The sequence below is a fragment of the Lissotriton vulgaris genome, chromosome 12, assembly GCF_964263255.1.
Source record: "Lissotriton vulgaris chromosome 12, aLisVul1.2, whole genome shotgun sequence".
NCBI classification, from domain to species: Eukaryota; Metazoa; Chordata; class Amphibia; order Caudata; family Salamandridae; genus Lissotriton; species Lissotriton vulgaris.
Genome location: NC_141700.1, coordinates 66,139,185 through 66,161,046, shown reverse-complemented (window position 1 = coordinate 66,161,046; position 21,862 = coordinate 66,139,185). Strand labels below are relative to the sequence as shown.

Here is a 21,862-nt window from a genome sequence, read left to right as displayed (position 1 = left end):
AGCGGAAAATTGCCCCAGAACGTCCAATGGAGTCCTACAAGATTCCTCTGAAGAAAAAGGACTCTGCTTCCACTCCTGTCTTGGTGGAACCACTTTCTCCACAGACTCATAATGTTTCGCCCACTTACTCTGATGTGGACGCTGGGGAGGACGGTGATGAGGATGAGCACAGCTATCCTGTCTATACAGACCCTGAGGATGCCAATGAACCCTGGGCTGCTGGTGCTGACCCAGGTGATCCTCATTCAGGACAAGACCCTCAACTATATTCTGCGAAGACGTCTCCTACAGAAGACTCAGCAGCTTTCGATGCCCTCATTGAACGGGCAGCTAACAATCACAACGTCCAGCTCCATGCTGACCCTATTGATGTCGATTTCCTTTTTGATACCGTCTCAGAGAACTGTCAAGACTCTGCCTATGCTGAAAGGTGTCTTAAAACATGCTGGAGACATCTTTAAAGAGCCTACCAGGGCGAGGGTGATAAACCCTAGGATCGAAAAGAAGTATAAGTCAGCGCCTACTGATCCTACCTACATCAAAGGACAGTTGCCTCTGGACTCCCTTGTCGTCTCGAATGCCCGGAAGAGGGCTAATTTTCAGACTACGGGTGATGCTCCTCCCCCAGACAAAGAATCTAAGGTCTTTGAGGCATCAGGGAAGAGGGTAGCAGCACAAGTGGCCAACATCTGGCGCATTTCGAATACACAAGCGCTTCTGGCGAGGTATGACAGGGCACACTATGACACGCTGGAGACCCTGTTGCAGCACCTGCCTGATGAATACAAGGAGGCAGCTGAGATGCTTATTCAGGAAGGGAAGCTGATCTCTAATGCTTCAATTAAGTGCGCTCTGGACGCGGCTGACACCGCAGCCAGGGCTGTCAACACTAGTGTTATGCTACGACGACATGCCTGGCTGAGAATCTCTGGATTTAAGCCAGAAATACAAACCACCATCCTTAATCAAACGGTGAATCCAGATCACTTGTTTGGCCCGGAGGTTGACACCACCTTAGAAAAAATTAAGAAGGACACTGAAACTGCTAAATCCATGGGTGCCTTGCAGTCCCAGCAGTTTCGGGGTGGGTCTTTTCGTCGCTCAAGCACTAGAGGCGTTTCCAGAGGCCAGCTCTCCCAAACCACGCAGTACTACAAAGGCAACACTCCGTCCACGTACACCAACAAGAGTCGAGGTGGATATCGTGGTAACAGCGCCAAGGGCAGAGGTCGTGGAAACAACAACTCCAGATCCTCTGCCACCAACAAACAGTGACGCCTTGTCACTGCCCCCCGACCACGCAACACCGGTCGGGGGGAGACTCCAGCAGTTCCTGCCAGTCTGGAAAACCATCACCACAGACAGGTGGGTCAGAAAACTGATACATTACGGTTATTGTCTGGAGTTAATATCCACTCCACCCAACATACCCCCAAGACACCGTCCTATGTCTGCCGAGCATTTGCACTTATTGCAGCAGGAGGTCATTGTCATGCTGCAAAAAGGAGCAATAGAGCTCGGCCTGTGCAGGAAAGAGGCACAGGGGTCTACTCCCTGTACTTCTTAATACCAAAGAAGGACGGGTCCCTCAGGCCCATCCTGGACCTCAGGCCCCTCTACCAGTACATCCTGTCAGAGCACTTCCATATGCTGACCCTGCAGCAAGTGCTCCCGTTGCTCAGTCAGGGGGATTTTCTCGCAACTTTAGACCTAAAGGATGCGTATTTTCACATTCCACTGCACCCATCACACAGGAAGTACCTCCGGTTCACCATCCAAAACCAACACTACCAGTTCAAGGTTTTGCCTTTCGGAGTCACCACGGCACCCAGGGTGTTCACAAAGTGCCTAGCGACGGTGGCGGCGCACCTAAGGAGACAGAACATCCATGTCTACCCTTATCTGGACGACTAGCTCATCCAGGCGAAGTCAGCCCAGCAGTGTGCCGCCCACATGTCCCACACCATTCACCTCCTTCACGATCTGGGATTCTCACTAAATTACCCCAAATCCCACCTCCAGCCCGCCCACATACGGCAGTATCTGGGTGCGACGATAAACACTCTGGCAGCCACTGCACAGCCGAATTCAGTGAGGGTCAGCAGCATTCAATCGCTGATACAAAAGTTCAGACCTCAACACTCGCTTCCAGCAAGAGTGTTCATGCAGTTGATAGGCATGATGGCCTCCTGCATCTCCATAGTCCCGCACGCGAGACTACATATGCGTCCGCTTCAGGAGTGCTTAGCACGTCAGTGGACTCAGGCTCACGGACAGTTGAAAGACCTAGTGTTGGTGAGCGGTCGGGCATACAACTCTGTGCATTGGTGGAATCCACAAAACCTTTGCAAGGGACGACCGTTCCAAGAGCCTGTGCCACAGATCATCCTGACGACGGACGCTTCTCTCCAGGGATGGGGAGCCCATGTACTCCATTACACTGTGCAGGGACTATGGACGCAACAGCAATGGAAGATGCACATCAATGTTCTGGAACGGATGGCAATCTTCATGGCACTAAAAGCTTTCAAAGTACATCTGTGCAACAAGGTCGTGTTGATCCGGACGGACAACCTAACAGCCATGTACTACATTCAGAAGCAGGGAGGTACCCACTCTCCGCAGCTGTCTCATCTGGCTCAGAGCATGTGGAAGTGGGCCATTCAAAGGAACATCTTCCTCATGGCAGAACACCTCCCGGGCAAGGACAATCAGATGGCGGACCTGCTCAGCAGGTACAGCCACCAAATGCACGAGTGGGAGTTGCATCCATCAGTACTCCAACCGTACTTCCGAATGTGGGGTCATCCAGAGATAGACCTGTTCGCCACAAGGGAGAACGCAAAATGCCAAAGCTTCGCCGCCAGGTTTCCACACCCACAGTCGCAGGGCAATGCGATATGGATGAACTGGTCAGGCAGATTTGCGTACGCTTTTCCCCCAGCACCTCTGATACCGCTGGTGGCACGCAAACTCAGGCAGCACTCGATGACTCTCATCCTGGTTGCTCCAACGTGGGCTCGCCAACCATGGTACACCACGTTTCTAGAACTGTCCGTGGTACCGCATCAGAGGCTACGCCTCACACCCAGCCTTCTGACGCAGAGCCATGGCGACATTCAGGATCCAGATCCCCAACAGCTCAACCTGGCGATCTGGCTCCTGAGGTCTTAGAGTTTGGCTACCTAAACTTTCCTCCGAACTGCATGGACATCATCCGGGAGGCAAGAAAGCCCACCACTAGAGCATGCTACGCGGCGAAGTGGAAGCGGTTTGTCATTTACTGTGCAGACCACAACATTAACCCGCTAGATGCATCTATTCAGAACATCATTTGTTATCTTTTCCATCTGTACAAATGTAATTTGGCCTATGCTTCCATTTGCATACATCTCTCTGCGATGGCTGCTTATCTTCAAAACAGGCAACACCTCTCACTTTTCAAAGTGCCTGCTATTAAAGCCATTCTGGAAGGGCTCAAGCGAGTTATTCCTCCACGGACTCCGCCAGCTCCGGAGTGGAACCTCAATGTGGTCCACACCAGGCTGATGGGTCCCCCCTTTGAACCACTGCATTCCTGCGAGATTCAATTCTTGACATGGAAAGTGGCTTTCCTTATAGCAATTACATCGCTGCGACTAGTTAGTGAGCTCCAGGCACTAACTATACAAGAGCCATTTATTCAAATTCATTCCAACAGGGTGGTGCTTCGCACTAACCCTAAATTCCTTCCTAAGGTTGTATCTCAATTCCATATTAACCAAACTATTGAATTACCTGTGTTCTTCCAAAATCCTGAGTCATTGGCGGAGATAATGCTCCACACCCTTGACGTCAAAAGGGCCTTAATGTATTACATTGATAGGACCAAGGATTTTAGGAAGACTACACAACTCTTTGTTGCCTTTGCGCCACAACACAAAGTTAACCCCATTTCCAAAGCTGGTATTGCTAGGTGGATAGTTAAATGTATTCAGATCTGCTATCTGAAAGCCAAACGTACTCTCACCATTTCACCGCGGGCCCACTCCACCAGTAAGTTTGGGGCCTCCATGGCTTTCCTTGGAAATATCCCTTTGGAAGACATATGTAGAGCAGCCACATGGTCTACCACACACACATTTACAAAGCATTATTGTGTTTATGTGCATTCCAAACAGCAGGCAGCTGTAGGGCAGGCTGTTCTGAAAACACTTTTCCAAACTGCTGCAGCTGGCACGGGCGGCCGCCGCTAATGGAGGGACTGCTATGTATTCTATGCATAGATATGAATTCAGCAGCCCACATGCCTCGAACCGAATATGCTACTTACCAGTATGCATCTGTTCCTGGCATGTAGGGCTGCTGACATTCATATCGCCCGCCCTCCTCCCCGGCGCCTGTAGCAGCTGCAGAATTCACACATACTTCTAGCATGGTCATCATTCACTTAGTTTCACTCCATCTTGGTCACAATGGCTAAAAACAATCTGAGGATGGAGTCAATGCCCATGCGCACTGTAGTCCAGGGGAGGAGCCACCTATCTTGTGATACTTCGAAGACTCTTCCAGGACAACAATGTGCAATCATCCGGACCCAACACTAGGCGGCGATCTATGCACAGATATGAATGTCAGCAGCCCTACATGCCAAGAACAGATGCATACTGGTAAGTAGCATATTCGTTTCATAGAAGGACTCAAAAGAATAATCCCTCCCAGAACGCCACCTGCACCAGTGTGGAACTTAAACATTGTTCTCACATGGTTAATGGGACCTCCCTTTGAACCATTACATAATTGTGAATTGCAATTCCTAACTTGGAAGTAGCTTTCCTAGTAGCTATTACTTCTCTCAGAAGAGTTAGTGAACTACAAGCATTTACCATTCAAGAACCCTTTCTGCGAACGCATCATAACAAAGTCGTTCTACGTACTAATCCTAAATTCCTTCCAAAAGTCATTTCACCATTCCATCTAAATCAATCTGTTGAGCTGCCCGTATTTTTCTCGCAGCCACAAACAGTCGCAGAAAGAGCTCTACACACCTTAGATGTCAAAAGAGCATTACTGTACTACATTGAAAGGACACATACTTTTCGTAAAACTAAACAACTTTTTGTGTCTTTTTCACCACCACATAAAGGCAACCCCATATGAAAATCGGGGATAGCTAGGTGGATTGTTAAATGCATACAAATATGTTACCAGAAAGCCAAACTTACGTTAATAATTCCTCTAAAAGCCCATTCTACAAGGAAAATAGGGACTTCAATGGCATTCTTAGGGAACATTCCCCTAGATGATATATGCAAAGCAGCTACATGGTCTACACCGCACACATTCACAAAAAACTATTGTGTAGATGTGCAAACTAAACAACAAGCCACTGTTGGCCAGGCTGTACTAAAAACTCTGTTTCAAACAACTACAACAGATACGGGTAGTTGCCGCTAAAGGTGGGTACTGCTATACAATCTATGCACAGTGTGTAATCTGCAGTTCATATCGCTCGAACGGAAAATGCTACTTACCAGTATGCATCTGTTCTTGGCATGTAAAGCTGCAGAGTTACACACGCCCACCCGACTCCCCGGCTGCATTTATCTGTTCCAGTATTATCTTAATTAGATACAAATCACATGGACCTCACTACTTCTTGTACAGCTCCATCACTTCCCTAATGGTGAAAAACAATCTGGGGATTGAGCCGATGCCCATGCGCAGTATCATCCAAAGGAGGAGTCACCTGTCCCGTGACTTCCAAAGACTTTTCTACAACAAAAACAAACTGCACAAATCCGGGCCCAACACTAGGTGGCCATCTATGCACCGTGGGCAACTCTGCAGCTCTACATGCCAAGAACAGATGCATACTGGTAAGTAGCATTTTCCTTATTTAGACAATCATGTTCATTAACGTGACCAGTGCGAATAAAAACAGCTTCACATTCCATGAATTTAAACAAATTAAGATAAAATTTACAGGTCGCATCTGTCATAACATTTTTATCAATTTCTGTAGAGTAAAAATAAATAACAGCATAGAACATGCAAACTTGAAAATGCGTCTTGCTAATGCCATATAAGACTGAAAAGTTTGGCTCTTAATTTTTACACCTCGAAATAAGAGATTTAACCGCATAGCCTGGCAATTAGTGCAATTTCATGGTAAAAACAATGTTGTGTGCTCACAGCAGTGATTCTCCAGGAATCGGAAGGGTAAAGTGAAAAAAGCCAAAGGCTGAAGATTTTAAAAATCCACTTCAGATCTAGTGAATAGTGCAGCACAAACATGCAACTGGATATGAGATTCAGTGTAGGCAAGATTGGTAGTGTTTGTCTGGGGTCAGCTAAGTCTGATGGTGATCGCAGTTGTACCCATTTAAGAAATCCCTTTACCTGGCAAGGAATAAAATAGAGAGCCCTATGTTAGAAGGATATTATTACACATGTGATTCTACAATCCATGTATTAAAATAAAAGCCTGTCTTTAATTTTTTATATAATTGGTGACGCGCTCAGTCGCCGATTTATAAAGAAATCACATTGAAAACAAACTGTAATAACTTTGTTCAGTTGAGTTCTGATGTCACAGTACCTGCTGCCAGAGCCAACAGCCGAAGTGAAAGCAGGTCAGGTCACAGAGCATAATTAAAGCAGTTGTTTAATCAGCGAAAACAAAACATTGCTCTTCTTTATCCTGCTCTGTTTTTCTAGTTGTACCTAAGGTAGCTATAGAAAAGTAAAAATCTTTCTCTGTTTTTTACTTTTGAGTTTTGTTTTTAAATGACTTGTATTAAATTGATTCTAATAACTTTTGCAGCAATGATCTATTATAGTTTGTGTGTTTAATTTTACACTAGAGATTCTCTTCTATATTTAATCATCAACGCAAGCTTTTTCTTATATGAAAGACCTGTGCGCGAAGGATTTGTGATTTGTGGGAAAGGTGATGATGTGATTGTTTATTATAAGGAATAAAGTACCCCCAGCTATATATTATAAGGATATTGTAAGATACCTCTGAGTTCCCTAACCTTAGAAAGGAACCCTGCCTTCAGTCTCATTCCTCTGTGTGGTCATGGAACTCCTAGGTGACTTGCAGTATCCTTATAATGTACGGCAGGGGTCACTTTATCCCATATATAAATCGCCATAGAGTACAAATACATTATAAAGGACCTCTACCTTTGGCATTATTCTGTATGTGGTCACGGAACTCCAGGTGACGTGCAATATCTTTCAAATGTATAAGGGGGGTACTTTACACCATATATTACTCAGGTGCCACTCTGTGAACAGTCCCTTAAGCTAATGAAATAGTCTGTGTCCAGGTGAGATTTGTATTTAAAATAATTTATGAAAACATACATTTTTAAGACTTAGCACAGCTAGCTAAATCCCAACCCTGTGTGTATGATTGATGAGGGGCAGACTGGCCGAGAAATACATGTTTAGAGACTGCATCAGAGTAGAATCCGTATGTCTGGCTTGCAACTGTCTTGATATATTCAAGCATACTTGTTGTAATGAGGGCACACAACATGTTAACATATAGGATGCAAATGAAAACCTGCCAAAGGAAGTGAAGAACAGGGAACCCAGAGTCTGGAACTTAGGACACAAGTGGTGCTGCTGCTCAGGAGGTGCGCCTTAGACTATTAAACTCCTTTCCTTGTGAAGTGCTTATGGCAGAATTACAGAAGTATTCCTTGTTTTGTAGGCTGAATTTGTAATTGAGACCTGCATAAAACGTCTGCTATTCACTGTTGATATTGTGTTTTCATTTCGGTTTCATTGCTCCCTTCAATCTTTGGTCTCTTTTTCAGTGTCTCACAGATGCCTGAATTATTGGCTAGGGGCCAGCTAGTGACAGATGGTGCAGTGCCATTAACCACGTCTCATTCAATTCCTAATCCAAATTCTGCTGTTAAATCAAATAATAGAAAGTCCATTAACTGGATTCTCATTCCTATTGCACCCCTTTTCCATTATACTCTCCCCGTGTTCCTTTCCTTCTTAGGTCGAGCCATTACCGCGCATGCGCTGTCTCTCGATCTGTTGTATATACTATTGGGCTGACAGGACGCCCATTGGCTTTTTATTGGTGACTATGATTGTCCTTTCAGAAGGCTTGGCTTCTTCGTCCCTCCTTAGCCTCCTTTGTTTCCTCCTAGCAGCAGCGCCTAACTTCGGCTAGCTTCCCGTATTTTTGTCTTGATACTTTGTTTTCAGGGACTTTTTTTTAATTGTTCCATATATTCCTTTGTCACGCTGTCCTGTTGACACCCTTCATTCCTTTCCTCACTCCACCCTTCATTCCTTTCCTCACTCCACCCTTCATTCCCTTCCTCACTCCCATCCTTTATTCCTTTCCTCACTCCCATCCTTTATTCCTTTCCTCACTCCCATCCTTTATTCCTTTCCTCACTCCCATCCTTTATTCCTTTCCTCACTCCCACCCTTAATTCCCTTCCACCCTTTATTCCCTTCCTCACTTTCACAATTAATTCCTTTCCTCTCTCCCACCATTTATTCCTGCCACTTAAAACACCTCCCCAACTCGACACCCACCCGTTCAAGTATGAATCGTCGTACATGCTTTTCCAGACACTGTTTAGTTTATTTTTAAGTCCCCCATATTTTCAGTTTCAAATCAAATTGCCACCAAAGTAGCAGCGTGAAACACTGTATTAAAACCATCAATCTTGTAGTTCAGACACTACTTGTCTTTAAAATCCTTCAGACAAAAAAGGAGGCTAGGCTAATCCTCCCCCATAGTGCCTGGTCCTCTACAGCAGGCTCCTGAGCTGTTCTGACTGCGAAAAGGTGAATGAAAGTTAAAAACAGTCTTGCTGAGTCCATTGGAAAATACCTGAAGGAAAATCCAGCTCCCTATTCCCGACTACTGGCAGCAGCTAAGAATGCATATTGAGTGTTCCTGACACACTATTACATCTCCCTTTCTTTCATTCCATATCCCTCTCCCACCGCCTTTAAGAATGGGTGAGGTTAGGATTTCATGCAGTGTTCAGGAGGACTAAGGAAGATATCATGTTCGAGAAGAAAGAATTACTGATGTTACACACCAGTTTGTTGTCATAGATATTTTTATGGCATAGATAAAAACACAAGTCTATCCCTCCTGGTAAAAACTCTTTGTTAATATCGTATTTTTGGCTAGACTTCTCTCAGCACTTGATGCACATCTGGGTGTTGGACTGTAAAAAATATTATTTCTTTGGAAGTAAAGAGAATGCTTACATAGGGTTTAATATGGTGTGTGAAGGTAAAGCAGTTTGTGTTTCAACAGGAACGAACAACAGAAGCACACTAGTCATGAAGAGAAATACCCTTTACAGTTGACGGTTCCAAGGAAATAGGCTTATTTTATCTAACTACAACAGTCATACCTTGCACATCCTCTTCTGTCTTTTCTTTTTATTGCTTGACTTTTCCTTCACAGGTCTACCCCTCCAGCAGCTCAGGTGATGACTACAGTCGGGATCCTGCTGGATATGCTTCCTCTAAACCACCTAGCACAGTGTACCCTCCTGGAGCCTTCTACGTGCCAGGTCAGCTTATTGGGGGTTCGTCTGTAGCATCAGTTTTGTTCCAGCAGTGCGGCAGTGTCTGGTTGTAAGAATATGGTGTTTTGTCCTGTGCAGTGTTTTTGGTCTGAAATTGTTCTGGACTCATCAGAAGTTTCCCTCTTATGTTGTGAAAATGACCTCCTTCCTAAATATGTGTTCGGGGCATATGAGCTGCAGATTGCACACTATGCATAGATTGCCACCTAGTGTTGGGCCCGGATGTTTGCAGTTTGTTTTGTAGAAAAGTCTTAGGAAGTCGCTGGATAGGTGACTCCTCCTTTGGATGATACTGCACATGGTCATCGGCTCCATCCCCAGATTGTTTTTTTCCGCCACCGGGCTCTGATGTGTTTTCAGCGCTCCGTGTTGAAACCGAATTCCTTCGGCGTGCAGTCCTCACCAACTTCAAAAAATACGTTTTGAACGCTTCTCCAATCGACGCGATTCTTCAACGTCGAATACTTCAATTCCGGTCGTCGTTGATTGCCTTCGGGCCTAACTAGGCTGCAACTCCAGCTCATGGAAAGGACGCCATTCAAAAAGTGTCCTCAATGTGGGTCGAAGTTTCCCCACACCGACCTTCACACGGTGTGTAACCTCTGCCTTTCCCCGGAGCACGAGGCAAGGGACTGTTCAGCTTGTCTCTTTCTGCTCCAAAAAGACTATCCGGGACCGAAGAGCAAGAAGAACAATGGCTCGATCTTCATCCTCCATTCCGGACGACATCTTCGAGGAAGGCGTCAACGTCCCAGAGCATCAGGACGTCGACAGCGGTTCCGAACATGAAGATTCGGATGTCAAGGACATCACTCCAGCGCAACGGGTGTAAGTAAGACAGTCGACGCAGACCCTTCCTCAACACACCCAAAGAAGACCCAGGTTACACCTTCGCCATCTGGCTCGGGTGCACACCCACACTCCGCTTCTACTGCCCCACCTTCGGGCCCGGAAAAGAAGCCAATTAAGCCTTCAGGCGACTCAGGCTCGAGTCAGCCTTCACACGGTGCCGGCACCCACTTACCGGCACCGAAAAAGACATTGGCACCTGCTACGCCGACATCCAGACCACCGGCGTCGAAACCCACAACTCCTTCGGCATCGAAAACCAGGTCGGAACCAAGCAAAGCTTCGGATTCCAAAAAACAACCGGAACCGAAAAAAAGCATCGGATCCAAAGAAACAACCGGATCCGAAAACAGAACCCGACCCGAAAAAACATTCGGAACCGAAAAAACATTCGGAACCGAAAAAACATTCGGAGCTGAGAAAGAGTCCTGCTTCCCTGACAAAGGACATTGTCAAAAAACCAAAGCAAACCGCTTCCGTGCCGAAACCTTCCACAGCACCAAAACACCGGCCTCCGGAAGAGGACTTATATTTTCCGGACCCTGCCCAAAAGACTCTGGCTAAGGGCCCAATAACTAGACAGTTGATTTTGGCCTCAAAGAAGCGACCACTGGACAAGCCAGCTCCAGCTCCGCTTGCAAAGAAGGATATGTCTACCTCGCCTTTAAGGCCGCCTTCCCCTTCTCCTCCACCTATGCCATCACCACTCTCTCCCATACCACAGCATTCCCCTACACCCTCTCATACTGATGATAGTTCTGATGATATGGGGGTAACATGCCTGATCCAGACACACCTACAGGATCACCTGACCCATGGGTTGATTACACCACTCCAGATGTCCCAAATGTCCCACAGGATGATTTATACCCCTCGCGGCCTTCCCCACCTGAAGACATTATAGGGTTTAACAAACTAATACACAGGGCTGCACAATATCGCAGGGTAGACATGCATACAGACCCTGTAGACGAGGACTTCCTGATGGATACCTTTGATAACGCACAAAGGTCAGCATCCATCTTACCAATGCTCAAAGGAGTAATTAAACATGCTGCTTTAGTCTTTAAAGACCCAGTCAGGACTAGAATCATTAATCCTTGTATAGTGAAGAAATATAAAGCCGCCCCTTCAGACACAGAATACATTAAGGGGCCAGTACCACTAGACTCACTTGTAGTTTCCAACGCACGCAAGAGAGCTAACTCGCAAACATCAGGTGATTCTGCCCCACCAGATAAGGAGTCTAAGTTACTAGACTCATCAGGGAAGAGAACTGCGTCTCAAGCAGCAAACATCTGGCGTATCGCCAACACACAAGCATTGCTAGCCAGATATGATAGAGCACACTATGACAAATTAGAGTCAATAATGAGACACCTCCCTGATAAGTACAGGGATAGGGCACATGAACTCATCCAAGAGAGTAAAAACATTACAAATACCTCCATCAGATGTGCCCTTTACACAGCTGATACTACGTCTAGAGCAGTTAACACCAGCGTCCTGCTACGCAGACATGCCTGGCTACGTATATCAGGATTCAAACCTGAAGTACAAAATGCCATTCTAAATCAACCTTTCGATGAGCAACACCTATTTGGACCCAATGTGGATGTAACTCTTGAAAAAAGATAGACACCGCCAAATCTATGGAAGCCCTGCAGTCGCAGGCTCCCAGACGTTCATTTTGTCGCTCATCCTATAGAGGTGCCACAAAAGGATATGCCTCAGACACAGCCTCTGCCTCATACAAAGCCCCCACACAATCCACTTATGGCAAGGGCTACCAAAGGGGCGGGTACAGGGGTAACAATAACAAGGGCAGAGGTAAAAATAACAATTCCCGCTCTGCCTCCACCCCTGCCCAATGCCTCCCTTCCTCTTCCCCCGCCCCACTCTACTCCGGTCGGGGGAAGACTCCAACAGTACCTGCCAGCCTGGGAAAACATCACATCAGACAGGTAATTGTTGCAAATTATTCAATCCGGTTACTGTCTAGAACTGCAATCTAACCCCCCCAAACATACCACCCAGGCAGCGTCCAATGTCACAGGAACATTTAACATTGCTCAGACAAGAGGTAATATCCCTCCTGCAGAAAAATGTATTGGAGATAGTTCCAAAGCACCAGGAAAACAAAGGAGTATACTCACTGTATTTCCTAATACCAAAAAAGGACAAATCTCTAAGACCCATCCTAGACCTCAGACCTCTAAACATTTACATTCAGTCGGACCATTTCCATATGGGCACACTCCAACAGGTCCTTCCACTACTGGGACTAAACGACTTCCTTGCCACTCTAGATCTCAAGGATGCCTACTTCTATATTCCCATCCACGCAGCGCACAGAAAATATCTCAGATTTGTGCTAGACTGGCAGCACTACCAGTTCAAAGTGCTCCCATTCGGAGTTACAACAGCACCAAGGGTGTTTACCAAATGCCTAGCAGTGGTAGCAACACACTTAAGAAGACAACACATTCACGTCTTCCCATATCTGGACTACTGGCTCATAAAAGCCAGCTCATACAGCCAGTGTGTACAACACACTTGCGCTACCATTCAACTGCTTCACGACATGGGATTCACAGTAAATCACACCAAGTCGCATCTACAACCCTCACATATACAACAGTATCTCGGCGCTACAATAAACACCCAGTTAACACTAGCGTATTCCTGTCCAGCAAGGATAACAAGTGTACAGACTCTTCTAACAAAATTCAAGCCGCAACACTCCCTTCCAGCTCGAGTGTTCATGCAACTCATAGGAATGATGGCATGTTGCATATTCATAGTTCCTCACGCAAGATTGCAAATGCGTCCACTTCAAGAGTGCCTAGCATGCCAATGGAACCAGGCTCAAGGTCAACTAACAGACCTAGTGTTGGTAGACGGTAGGACTCCTCGTTCTCTGCAATGGTGGAACACCAAAAATCTTTCCAAAGGTCATCTGTTTCTAGAGCCAGTTCCTCAAGTAGTTATGACAGCGGACGCATAGCTCTCCAACTGGAGAGCTCACCTCCTGCATCACACCACGCAAGGCAGGTGGACACCGCAACAAAAGCTACTCCACATCAACCACCTAGAGTTACTAGCTGTGTTTCTAGCCCTAAATGCTTTTCAAACTCAAGTGTCAGGCAAAGCTGTCCTAGTCCGCACAGACAATATGACAGCTATGTGCTACATAAACAAACAGGGAGGGACACACTCTCTGCAGCTCTCTGTTAGCCCAGCAGATATGGAGATGGGCTATACCACTAAAGATCTTCCTGTTAGCCCAACACGTCCCAGGAGTACAAAACACCAGGGCAGATCTTTTAAGTCGACAAACTCCGCAAATCCATGAATGGGAACTTCATCCACAAGTTCTTCATCCGTTCTTTCAAATGTGGGGACAACCTCAAATAGACCTCTTTGCCACCCACGAGAACGCAAAATGCCCAAATTTTGCCTTCAGATACCCACACCCATTGTCCAAAGGCAATGCGATATAGATGAACTGCTCAAAACTATTTGCGTACGCTTTTCCTCCTCTCACTAATTCCATTAGTGGTGCTCAAACTACAGCAACATTCCCTAACGCTCATACTAATCACTCCAACTTGGGCCAGACAACCGTGGTACACCACGCTGTTGCAAATGTCTGTAGTACCACACCAAAAACTAAACCGATCTCCACGCCTATTAACGCAGAACCGTGGAGAGATCAGGCACCAGGACCCAGCTCAGCTCAACCTAGCGATCTGGCTCCTGAGGTCATAGTTTGGTTACCTCAACCTTCCCCCATGTTACGCTGCTAAGTGGAAAAGGTTTGTCATATACTGCCAAAACAACCAAATTAATCCTCTAGATGTGTCTATTCAACACATCATTGGATATTTACTGCACCTTCAAAAGTGTAACTTAGCCTACACGTCTACCGGGTTACATCTTGCAGCAATTGCAGCATACTTGCAAAATAAACACAATCTATCTCTTTTTAGAGTGCCAGCTATTAAAGCTTTCATGGAAGGACTCAAAAGGATAATTCCTCCCAGAACACCACCTGCACCAGTGTGGAATCTAAATGTAGTTCTCACAAGGTTAATGGGACCTCCCTTCGAACCATTACATAAATGTGAATTGCAATTTCTAACCTGGAAAGTAGCTTTTCTAGTAGCCATTACGTCTCTCAGAAGGGTTAGTGAACTATAAGCATTTACCATTCAGGAACCCTTCCTGCAAATGCATCATAACAAAGTGTTCTTCGCACTAATCCAAAATTCCTTCCAAAGTCATTTCCCCTTTTCATCTAAATCAAACTGTTGAGCTGCCCGTGTTTTTCTCGCAGCCTCAAACCGTCGCAGAAAGAGCTCTACACACCTTAGACATCAAGAGAGCATTACTGTACAACATTGAAAGAACCTATGTGTGTATAAAACCTAGGACATCTGCATATTATAGACGACCAAATTAGTTTAAACTAGCAAGAGTGAAAAATAAACAAAGACTAAAATTGAATACAGTATATAAATTTAATATGTATTAATTAAAAATCATATAGACAGGCAAACTATATGATAGGGCTAAAAAACAGTTCATTAAAACCAAGACACATATATCATATTCCACTATAAATTCTCAAAATCATACATATAGTGACGAAAGCAATACATTCATGAATTTAAATGACAATAACAACATATAATCATAAAGTAACTCAACCATTGAAAGAACACAACCCTTTCGTAAGACAAAAAAACTTTTTGTGTCTTTCTCGCCGCCACATAAAGGCAATCCCATTTCAAAGTCAGGGATCGCTAGGTGGATTGTTAAATGCATACAAATTTGTTATCAAAAAGCTAAACACACATTAACAATCCCACCAAAAGCCCATTCTACCAGGAAAATAGGAGCTCCAATGGCATTCTTAGGGAACATTGACCTAGATGACCTATGCATAGCAGCCACATGGGCTACACCGCACACATTCACAAAGCATTACTGTGTAGATGTGCAAACTAAACAACAAGCCACTGTGGGCCAGGCTGTACTAAAAACTCCTTCAAACCTCTGCAACAGGTACGGGTGGTCGCCGCTAGGTGTGGGAACTGCTATGTAATCTATGCATAGTGTGCAATCTGCAGCTCATATGCCTCGAACGGAAAATGCTACTTACCAGTATGCATCTGTTCTTGGCATGTAGAGCTGCAGAGTTGCACACGCCCACCCGCCTCCTCGGCTACCTTTATCTGTTCCAGTATTATCTTAATTAGATACATATCACATGGACATCACTATTTCTTATACAGCTCCATCACTTCCCTAATGGCGAAAAGCAATCTGGGGATTGAGCCTTTGACCATGCGCAGTAGCATCCAAAGGAGGAGTCACCTATTCCGTGACTTACTAAGACATTTCTACAAAACAAACTGCAAACATCCGGGCCCAACACTAGGTGGCAATCTATGCATAGTGTGCAACTCTGCAGCTCTACATGCCAAGAACAGATGCATACTGGTAAGTAGCATTTTCCTCATCATACATTCTGTTAAATCTGTTACTGTTCACTGTCCCCTCATATTCTGAATACTCTCAGCCATGTGCTCTGGCTTATTATGTCGTTGGACATGGAAATTAGTGCTTTCCTAAGGTAATTTAGGTTTGCTCCCTTTTGTTGACTGTGGTGCGATTGTAACTTTGATCTACTGGTATCCTCAGGGCAGTGTTAAATATCTTCTAGAGCCAAGCACATTGAACAATTCTGCGTTAAAGTGTTTTTTATCTGAAAGTTTGTTTTCAAAACCGTTTCTGTGGTGAATTGACATTGACCTAGGTGGAGCCTCAGTATAATATCAACCGTAAGCCCACAACTCCCTTGTAGGTACTCACCAGCTTTTTTATATATATATAGATATATATATATAGAGATATAGAGAGAGAGAGATAGAGAGATAGAGAGAGAGAGAGAGATATAAAGAGAGAGATATAGAGAGAGAGCGAGATATAGATATGTTCGAGGCATGTGGGCTGCTGAATTCATATCTGTGCATAGATCGCCGCCTAGTGTAGTCCTGGAAGAGTCTTCGAAGTATCATGATATAGGTGGCTCCTCCCCTGGACTACAGTGCGCATGGGCATCCTCTCCATTCTCAGATTGTTTTTTTCCGCCATTGGGTTCGGATGTATATTTGTTAACTCAAGTTCGGAATCGATATAAAACTTTATATTTGGCCAAAAGACCTCTAGGTATCGTCGGTATTGTCTTTGCGATCGGTGCCGAGTACTTGTTCCAGCTCAATCCTCGAGCCGGACGTCAAGAAGAGCCGCGTGGCTATTCAGCACTAAAGGCCCGGTCGACTCCAGAGGCCTTATCGACGATCGATGATTGAACTGAGCCCATTCAAGAGATGTCCCGTTTGCAACTTCAAGTATCCTCGCATCGATGTCCACCCGGTGTGCAACAAGTGCCTGTCTCCGGATCACGATGAAGCCAGCTGTATGGCTTGTTCGCGGTTCCGTTCCAAGAAAACACTTCGCCTTCGGCGCGAAAGGAAGCCCAGCAGACGGCACCTGACCCGGTGAACATCTTCGATGCTGAGAAAGATGAGGGAGTCGAGCAGGAGGTTCAAGGGAACCTGTCGGATCCTGCATCAGAGATTGACTCCAGTTATGACGCAGAGGATGAGGAGATGGTCGAAAATGAAGACTTCATCGACGAGGTAGGAGACGACGATGAGGCCTTTGGGGCCGTAGAAGATAGCTCGAGCGAGGAGCTAGGCCCAACCGTTGGTATGGGGGCAGAGACTAAAACACTCTATAAGGCTCAGGTCGAGGGATCGCCACAAGGCCTTACCCAAGATCAAATGCACAGTTCTACAGCCTCGCTTCAAGGCCCGGCTACGGACAATTCAAAAGAGCCATCGGTTGATTGATCGAAATCGAAACAAAAAACATTGGTGACTACAAAACCGAAAGCACCGGAAACAAAATCGAAACTGAAAGTACAACTTACTTTGGTCGGGTCGAAGGCTTCTGAACCATCGGCTCCGACGTAACAAAAGAGTGCTATCAACCCGGAGAGGTCGCTAAAAGGTGTCGAGCCAAAGACCGGGGCACCGAAGAAGAAGGTCAAGGACATCGACCCAAAAAGGTCGGCGCCGAAGACCGTAGACACAAACAAAGGACTCGAAACGCAGAACGTTCTCGATCCCAAACGTCGACTCGACAAAGCAAAGGTCAGCAAAGACCTCGAGCCCAAAACAAGCAGTGGCTCTAAAGACCCCGTCGAGTCAACACAACCATCCGCCTCTTTTTCAAAGCAGGTGTCTGACTCGCTGCAGCGCTTTAAGGAGAAAGCTATAGCTGTCGGACCGAAGGCCATTCCACAAGACAGTCAGTAAAACTCCAAAGGCGTCGCCACTGATTAAGTTTATACTGCCGCCGCCGGTGACACCTAAGGCGTTCGCCCCTAAGACGGGCATTGAGGCTGCCAAGAAGGTGTCCATGGGGCAAAAGCCTACAACTACTGAAGAGGCCACGAAGCATCGACAGCCTCTGCAGGAAGATCAGTCGAGGCAATTCATCGACGCTGAGACTGGTAGACTTTCCATTTACAAGCGAAAGATCGCCCCAGAACAGCCTATGGAGTCGTATAAAATTCCATTAAAGAAAATAAGGTATTCTGCAACATCACCTTTTTGAACCTCTACAACAATATGGACAAGAACCTGCTCCTTTTTCACCCACACATTCAGATGTGGGTGTAGGGGATGGTGACAATGAGGATTACAGTTATCCTGTAGACACTGATCCAGAAGACCACACTGAACCCTGGACAGACACTGTTGACCCAGGGGAGCCACAAAATGCCCAGTGACCGTCATATCTATGCTGTTAAAACCTCACCTACGGAAAACACGGCTGCGTTTAACACGCTTATTGAGAGGGCAGCAAAAAATCACGATGTCCAGCTCCATGTGACCCTATTAAAGAGGACTTTTTTTTTTACACCTTCTCAACCTGAGAGAACTGTCGAGACTCTACCCATGCTAAAAAGGTGTCCTGAAACACGCTGGAGACATCTTTAAGGAGACCACAAGGGCAAGAGTTGTAAACCCCAGGATTGAAAAAAAATACAAACCAGCACCTGTGGACCCTACATATATCCGGGGACAGTTGCCATTAGACTCTCTGGTTGTTTCAAATGCTCGTAAAAGAGCAAACTCGCAGACCACGGGTGATGCTCCTCCCCCTGACAAGGAATCTAAAGTGCTAGAAGCCTCAGGGAAAAGGGTGGCAGCTCAAGGGGCCAATGTCTGGCGCATCTCCAACACACAGGCACTCTTAGCCAGATACGACAGGGCTCATTATGATACGCTTGAGACCCTGTTACAACACTTGCCAGATGAGTATAAGGAGGCAGCAGAAATGCTAATACAAGAAGGGAAACTTACATCCAACGCATCTATTAAGTGTGCGCTATACGCAGCAGACACTGCAGCCAGGGCTATTAATACAAGCGTTATGTTACGAAGGCATGCCTGGCTGAGAATCTCCGGCTTCAAGCCTGAGATACAAATCACCATACTCAATCAGCCAGTTAACCCTGATTTCTTATTTGGCCCAGAAGTGGACACCACCTTAGAAAAAATTAAAAAGGACACAGAGACTGCAAAGTCTATGGGGGCTCTACAGTCGCAGCTGTTCAGGGGTGGTTCTTTTCGTCACTCCAACAATAGAGGAGCTTCCAGAGGCCAGGTGTCCCAGCAGACACAGTACAGTAAAGGAGGCACGCAGACCACCTACAACAAGAACAATAGGGGTGGCTATCGTGGAAACAGCACCAAGGGCAGAGGTCGTGGAAATAGCTCCCGATCCTCCGCCACTAACAAACAGTGACGTCTTGTCACTACCCCCCGACCATATAACACCGGTCGGGGGGAGACTACAACAGTTCCTGCCGGTCTGGAAATCCATCACTACAGACAGGTGGGTGAGGCAGCTTATCCAGTACGGTTATTGTCTGGAGTTAACATCCACTCCTCCCAACATACCCCCAAGACACCGTCCCATGTCTGCAGAGCATATACAGTTATTGCAGCAAGAGTTAGTCAGCATGCTGCAAAAAGGAGCCATAGAGCTCGTGCCTGTAGAACAAAAAAGTACAGGGGTGTACTCACTGTACTTCTTGATCCCAAAAAAGGACGGGTCCCTCAGACCCATACTGGACCTCAGGCCCCTAAACCATTACATCTTGTCAGAACATTTTCACATGCTCACATTACAGCAGGTTCTACCGTTACTCAGTCAGGGAGATTTCCTCGCAACACTAGATCTAAAGGATGCCTATTTCCATATACCGGTACACCCGCCACACAGAAAATATCTCAGATTTACCATTCAGGATCAGCATTATCAGTTCAGTCCTCCCCTTCGGAGTAACAACAGCACCCAGGGTGTTTACCAAGTGCCTAGCGATAGTGGCTGCACACCTATGGAGACAGAGCGTTCACGTCTACCCTTATCTGGACGACTGGCTTATCCAAGCAAAGTCGGCCCAGCAATGTGCCACCCACATGTCCCACACCATTCACCTTCTTCACAATCTGGGGTTTTCACTGAATTATCCAAAGTCCCACCTTCAGCCCGCCCACGTACGGCAGTACTTGGGCGCGACAATAGACACTCTGGCAGCCAAAGCACAGCCAAATTCAGTGAGGATCAACAGCATGCAATTGCTGATACAGAAATTCAAACCACAACACTCGCTTCCAGCATGAGTGTTCATGCAGTTGATGGGCATGATGGCCTCCTGCATCTTCATAGTCCCGCACGCGAGACTACACATGCGTCCGCTTCAGGAGTGCTTAGCACGTCGGTGGAATCAGGCTCACGGACAATTAAAAGACCTAGTGTTGGTGACCGGTCGTGCGTACAGCTCTCTGCATTGGTGGAACCCACAAAACCTTTGCAGGGGCCGACCGTTCCAAGAGCCTGTACCACAGATAATACTGACGGAGGCATCTCTCCAGGGATAGGGAGCTCATGTACTCCACTACACAGTGCAGGGACTATGGACAACACAGCAGAAAAAGATGCTCATCAACCTTCTGGAACTGATGGCAATCTTCATAGCAATGAAAGCATTCAAAGTACATTTGTGCAACAAAGTAGTGTTGATCCGGACGGACAACATGACTGCCATGTACTACATACAGAAGCAGGGAGGTACACACTCTCCACAGTTCCCATCTGGCTCCGAGCATGTGGAAGTAGGCCATTCAAAGGAATATCTTCCTCATGGCGGAACACCTCCCGGGCAAGGACAATCAGATGGCGGACCTGCTCAGCAGGTACAGCCACCAAATGCACGAGTGGGAGATACATCCATCAGTACTCCACCCGTACTTCCAAAGGTGGGGTCATCCAGAGATAGACCTGTTCTCCACAAAGGAAAACGCCAAATGCCGAAGCTTTGCCGCCAGGTTTCGACACCCACAGTCGCAGGGCAATGCGATATGGATGAACTTGTCAGGCAAATTTGCGTACGCTTTTCCCCCAGCACCTCTAATACCGCTGGTGGCACGCAAGCTAAAGCAACACTCAATGACTCTCATCCTGGTTGCTCCGACGTGGGCACGCCAACCATGGTCCACCACGTTTCTGGAACTGTCCGTGGTACCGCATCAAAGGCTGCGCCCCACACCCAAGCTTTTGACGCAGAGCCATGGCGACATTCAGCATCCGGATCCGCAACAGCTCAACCTGGCGATCTGACTCCTGAGGTCTTAGTTTGGCTACCTCAACTTACCTCCTGACTGTATGGTCATAATCAGGGAGGCAAGAAAGCCCACCACCAGAGCATGCTATGCGGCGAAATGGAAGCGGTTTGTCATTTATTATGCAGACCGCAACATCAACACGCTAGACGCATCTATTCAAAACATCATTTGTTATCTCTTACATCTATACAAATGTAATCTGGCCTATGCTTCCATTTGTATACATTTGTCCGCAATGGCGGCTTATCTCCAAAACAGGAAGCACCTCTCCCTTTTCAGGGTGCCTGCCATCAAAGCCTTTCTGGAAGGACTCAAACGAGTCATTCCTCCATGGACCCCACCAGCTCCCGAATGGAACCTAAATGTGGTCCTCACGAGACTAATGGGTCCCCCTTTCGAGCCACTGCATTCATGCAAGATTCAGTTCTTGACATGGAAAGTGGCTTTCCTGATAGCGATTAAGTCGCTACGACGTGTTGGTGAACTCCAGGCACTAACTATCCAAGAGCCATTCATACAGATTCATTCCAACAGGGTGGTGCTTCGCACTAACCCTAAGTTCCTTCCTAAGGTGGTTTCTCAGTTCCATATCAATCAAACTATGGAACTACCTGTGTTCTTCCAAAATCCTGAGTCAGTTGCGGAGAGGATGCTCCACACGCTTGACGT

At 46.4% G+C, this 21,862-nt stretch overlaps 1 protein-coding gene across 8 annotated transcripts in view; it reads left to right on the top strand.

Annotated features, from left to right (window-relative positions):
- The window catches only part of TCF3 (transcription factor 3), a 784,206-nt gene that overhangs the window by 300,126 nt on the left and 462,218 nt on the right, over positions 1–21,862 (top strand). For all 8 annotated transcript variants that reach the window (XM_086947156.1, XM_086947154.1, XM_086947159.1 and 5 more), the window contains exon 9: positions 9,449–9,557. In XM_086947156.1, the coding sequence (XP_086803282.1) occupies positions 9,449–9,557 (109 nt within the window). The remainder of the gene's footprint in view (positions 1–9,448; positions 9,558–21,862) is intronic.